Source organism: Vicia villosa, linkage group LG4 (assembly GCF_029867415.1).
Source record: "Vicia villosa cultivar HV-30 ecotype Madison, WI linkage group LG4, Vvil1.0, whole genome shotgun sequence".
Classification (NCBI taxonomy): domain Eukaryota; kingdom Viridiplantae; phylum Streptophyta; class Magnoliopsida; order Fabales; family Fabaceae; genus Vicia; species Vicia villosa.
The window spans coordinates 35,253,132-35,258,841 of record NC_081183.1 but is presented as its reverse complement, the minus strand read 5'-3'; the positions used below and the strand labels follow the sequence as shown (position 1 = coordinate 35,258,841).

Below are 5,710 nucleotides of genomic sequence, written 5' to 3'. Positions count from 1 at the left end.
AATAAATTTCACACATTATGCTTCTTCAAATCTATATTTTTTATTTTCTTTTCATATATTTTAATTTTATTTTCTTTTCATATGTTTTAATTTTATTATTCTTTACTTATTCTTAATGTGGGTTTGTTTCAAGTTATAAAATATCATTTGTTGGAACTTTATTCCAAGGATTATTATTCCCAGGAATAATATTTTGATGAAAGTGTTTGGTCAAACGTTTAAAATTCCGAAGAATGTTAATAATATTTATTTAATTTTAAAATTGTAAAAAAAAAATATGTGAGTAGGACGGTAGGAGCGAGAAGTTAGAGTTAGTTAAATTTTATTCCCATAGGAATGTTGAATTCTTAGCTTTTAAGCATGAGAATAATTATGACAAAAATGATATGTAAAAATATTATCGGAATAAAATATACATGAGAATAATTTTTAAAAACTTGAAACAAACGTATGATTATTTTATTTTCCATGTCAGATTCCCATGAATAGAATTTCTATTCTTGAAACAAACACACTCATAGTTTTTTTTTTGTGTAGTGGTAAATTGTTTTCTTTATTTTATAGTTTTTATATCTCATACAAATATTTAAAGAAATAATAATTTTAAATTATGGTTTTAGTTCTCTCACTCAATTTTAATTATATTTTCTTCCACATGTGCATATTTTGAATCATCACAAAATAATATTAAAGGGTATGTTAAAATTATCTTCCTCTTTAAACTTATAGTTTTTCTTTTTCTTTCTATCTTTAATATATTTTTTAAAAGTTTTTACTATTTTTTTGTCTTTCTAATTTTGTTGTTTTATAATTTTTAATTATGTTTTTTTAGGTGTATACTTTAAAGCAACAAAAAATTATATTGAAGAACTTGAGATGTAGAGGTGGATGGGTTAAAAGAAGTATTTTCATTTTTAAATATATAATAATTTTTTTTTTGGGTTAAAAAATTGTTGAAGAACATGAAGAGTATGAAATAGGAGTTTAAAAGATGAGCTGAAGTATTTGTCTCCTCGCTCTCTGATTTGTATAATTAACTTATATTTTAATTTACAAATACAACTTATATCAAAATTATCAATATATTTCTAATTATTTTTTAAAAATTATAATATGATTTACAAAATTATTTATATCAATATAATATGACTTACACAAATTATTAATAAATTAGAAATATCCAAATTATTCTATAATTTACAAAAAAATAATAGTTAAATTAAATTTTTTATGTATACTATTAATAAGAGTGACATTTTATCTATATAATAGTAATTTTACTATAAATAAAATTTCTAAATTATAAGTGTTTTTAAAATATTTTTTTATTTATAAAATATTTAACCCGTGCCTCGCACGGGTATAAATACTAGTAAAGAGTAAATGGAGTATAGAGAGATTAGGGTAAAAAACTAAAAAGGTGAAGAGAGAGAAAGAATGGTTAAAGTAAGTTAAAATATAGTTGAATAAAATATTAAGATTATAATGGACAATTGTGTAGATAGACAAAAAAACCAACAATTTTAATAGGTGTAAAAAAGTAAGGATGGGTAATTTTGTAAAAACCAAAACCACTCATTTTCTTATATTATAGATTTATGGAAAAAAAAAAAATCTTCGTAAACATAATCATTCTTCTCTTAAATTTCGTTAATTTTTTTCTTGGTTAGAGAATACGAAGAGTTTGTGATTTTCCGTATTCAACAAGGAGTTCCATTGACAGTCAAACTAAGTAAAAATCAGAAGAAAAAAAATAAAGATTTAATCATTTATTACACGTATTTAATATTCATCAACAAATCAACAAATAAATAAAAAAACATGATCTTACACTATAGAGTATAGACAAAGAGTCCTAATTCGTGCATATATTAGCAACGGCCATTTTTCTCTTTCATATAAAAAAAAACACACAAATCACCGAGCACGCAGAGAGAGCTACTAGTGCTTCTGTTACTTCCTCTACAGCGTTTCTTCTTCTTCAATTAGGTTTTCATCTTCTTCTACTTCACCGACCACAACAATGAATTTGAACATCTTCAAGAAGAAAACCTCACCCAAAGGTTCTCGTTCTCATTCTTCCCGGTTTCCTCATCGCATTGCCCTAATTCTTACCGTTTGTGTTTACGATTTTTAATTTCTTGTTATTTGAATGATTGGTTTATGTGTCGTAACTTGGATCTGATTGTTTTTGAGAAGAAAGTTGCTGTTATTGAAATTCTGTGGTTGTTTGTTTTTTTTATTGCAGAAGCTTTGAGGCAAAGTAAGAGAGACATGTCTGTTGCAACTAGAGGTAATTAGTTCGATTGATTTTGTTTAGATGTGTAGTTTTGTTGTTGAGAATATTTAGATCAATGCATTTTCTAGCATAATTGAATTGTTTTCATTTGATTTTCTATTTATGAATTGCTAGCTTTGTAGCATATACACTTCTGAAAAATTATGTGTCTGTGTCTGTGTCTGAAACCGACACTTGTGATTACCTTTAAACTTTTTTATTTTTTCAAATTATCATCAGTATTGACGTGTGTGTTGTGTTGTGTTTCTTATGTCTGTGCTTCATAGACCGCTAGAATAGATGGCGTTGGTATTTTGGTTTTTTGTAAGGATATGTTTGGATGGAGGATTTTGGAAGGGGAGGGGAAGCTATAAATTGTTTCTAAAAATGAAATTAGTGTGATGGAAATGTTATTCGAATGATTTATTTATAATGTTATTCTTTTTGCTTTTAACATTTTGAAATCTCAAATATGTATGAAAAGTTGCGCCAGATAAATAAGCAGTTATGTACCATTTCTTTCTTGTAGGAATTGAAAGAGAGATAGCATCTCTTCAGATGGAGGTAAATAGGGTTAAATCTTGTTAGTGATTTTACTTTGTTTCATATTTCCTTTTAGTGCTTCACTGCCTTGTGTATTGTAGGAAAAGAAGTTGGTGGCAGAGATTAAAAGAGAAGCAAAAACTGGAAATGAGGTAAGTATATTTCTCATATATTTGTAGCTAATCCATTTCCTTAATTTTAATCAGCCATCGAGCATATGGTTTAGTGTTTATAATTATGCCTTGCATAAGTATTAATAAGGTGATATTGATGACAATCTTTATTTAAATAAAGACTTGGGTGCTGAAACCACCTAAGCCTATTTACCATCACTCATCTCGTTTAGTGCTTACAACACATCCAACACAACATCCTCATCTCTGCTACATTTACTTTATTTTCATGTTGATCTTTAACCGCCCAACATTATGTCTCGTACAACATTGCAGATCTTACAACATCGTAACTCAACCACCCAATTTGAATTTGATGGTTTACATCTCCTTTTATTTCTACATCGTTTTGAACTTGTAACTTGTGGTATAATATGATCTCCAACATTCATCTCTAGGTTAGATTAGAAACAATGGGGAAGGATATAATTAGAAATCTATATAATATTAATGTTTTTAAACAACCAGTTTAGTAATAGCAATATTATGATGTTAATTATAATTGTGGTCTTCTTTAATGTTGGGGACTGGAGGGAATCGGAGCATGTCTAATCTAGTCAAACATTATTACAAGATCTGCCCAACTGGAGCCAATTGTCTTTGTGTGTGTATGTGTGAACTGATTTGAAATGCATTATATTCGATATATAGCATTATAGCAATCCTGAATTACAAAATGTCTGTTTTATAGGCTGCTACAAGAATCCTGGCTCGTCAACTTGTTAGGTTACGCCAACAGATAACCAATTTGCAGGGAAGTCGCGCTCAGATCAGGGGTGTAGCAACTCATACACAGGTGTGCTAAATGAAGTCTTCTATTTTTTCAAGAGGGCTTACTGGGTTTCCATTTTTCACAATTTCCAAATTTCTTTTGTAGGCATTATATGCAAGCACTTCAATCTCTACAGGGATGAAGGGTGCAACTAAAGCAATGGTAGCAATGAATAAGGTAAATTTTCTAGATTGTTTCTGCTTCCATTATTCAAAAATAGGAATGCCATTTTTCATGTTTTATGGTAGTTATTGATATACACATTCAGTTTACGAACCAATGGGTAAAGTCACTCTTGATATGCCCTTGCCAAAGAAGCAAACAAAGCAACATGTCCTATATGTTAAACGTAACTTAACTTCCACAGGATATGTTTTGTAGATGACTGGATATTTCTGATTTCCATCCGTGGTTACTATTAAGAAGAAATAAGTGCAAACAGTTTCCCGCTGGGACTAAATCATATTTTCGTAGTATGCGAAAGATGTGTTTCTGGCATTGTTATATTTTTTGAAAACTTTTGTGCTTACGATTAAAATGATACAGTAATCATTACCTTACTTATCTCTTTTGCAGCAAATGGCACCGGCAAAGCAGGCTAAAGTGATTCAAGAATTCCAAAAACAATCAGCACAGATGGACATGACGGTAATTTTGTACCTGTGTTTATTTCTAATATGTTCTCATGCAAAATAAAAAAATTAGGTATCCATGACGTAAGTATACGAGCTAAAATGAATGAAGGCAGGCTCCACTCCAGCCATAACATTAGACTATATTTTTATTTTTTTTCTCCAAGCATTTATACTGTTGTCCTAAATGCAGATTGAGATGATGTCAGAATCTATTGATGAAACTTTAGACAAAGATGAAGCCGAGGAAGAATCAGAAGAGCTCACTAACCAGGTAAATATGAATAAATTACGAACTTAATCGATAGCAACCACGCTTACTAGTACATAACTAAAGTTTTCCCCCTTTCATATCTGATTTTCATTTATTAATGACAGGTTCTTGATGAAATTGGAGTGGATATTGCATCCCAGGTTGGTTTTGGACCCAATATTTTAATGTTACATATACAACATAGAAATCATTTGTGTTTCCACCTATCAGCTTAAACTGAGCTTTTATGTGCTCCTAAAAGTTTAGAAATACTTTCTTCAATTAGTTTTATGAGCGTTGTATCGGGCGTAATGCTGATTTATTTTCTTATTGTAGTTATCTTCTGCTCCGAAAGGTCGGATTGCGTCAAGGAATACGGAAAATGTTGCTGCAAGGTATATACTTCAGTCTTATTCATAGAGAAAACTGTCTAGAGAAATGCATTTCTTTTATCGGTTTTGTTTTTAACTTCTGTTTTGCTTTGTGCGTGCAGATCAGAATCCCAAGATGTTGAAGAACTTGAAAAGAGATTGGCATCTCTCCGAAGAATATAAAGATCCACAACAGTTGTTGACATATATGTTTTCTAATGTACAAATTCATCATATATATTCTATATAAATGTATTATTGGCACCTCATATTGTTACTGATTTCATTAGAATGTGTTAGTTATCAAGAATAGTTGTGGGACTAGAATTCTATGTATCACTAGAAGAAACATTTATAAATTTGGCTTTTGTTTGGTTAGAATCTAATATACACAATGAAGAACAATCCTAACTAAATGTTTCAAATGGTCAATAAGCTGCTTTGCCTAAGGTGAATGAGATTAAGTATTACTTGGTGAATATTCTATTTTCTAGAGAATCTATTGGCAACAGAGGTTTAAGAACATAAATAATACTGTTGAAATGGCTCTTGTTCTGTTCTCTATCTTTTATGGTGTACCAGCGACTTCACCTTTTCACCCGTTACAATATCCGCGACTTTCATTTTTCCTTATATCTTTTTACTATAGCCAACTCATTCTTTAACCTTCGAGATCCGAGATGACTGA

The 5,710-nt window shown here is 29.7% G+C and overlaps 1 protein-coding gene across 1 annotated transcript; it reads left to right on the top strand.

The window, feature by feature from the left end:
• The first annotated feature begins 1,879 nt into the window (after nt 1-1,879).
• LOC131599052 (vacuolar protein sorting-associated protein 2 homolog 2-like) lies at nt 1,880-5,403 on the top strand. Its single transcript, XM_058871555.1, has 11 exons — nt 1,880-2,063; nt 2,249-2,293; nt 2,808-2,842; nt 2,923-2,973; nt 3,686-3,790; nt 3,872-3,943; nt 4,343-4,414; nt 4,592-4,672; nt 4,777-4,812; nt 4,988-5,046; nt 5,145-5,403. The coding sequence occupies exons 1-11, from the start codon at nt 2,024-2,026 to the stop codon at nt 5,203-5,205; spliced, it is 657 nt and encodes a 218-aa protein (XP_058727538.1). The 5' UTR covers nt 1,880-2,023; the 3' UTR covers nt 5,206-5,403.
• Nucleotides 5,404-5,710: the final 307 nt, after the last annotated feature.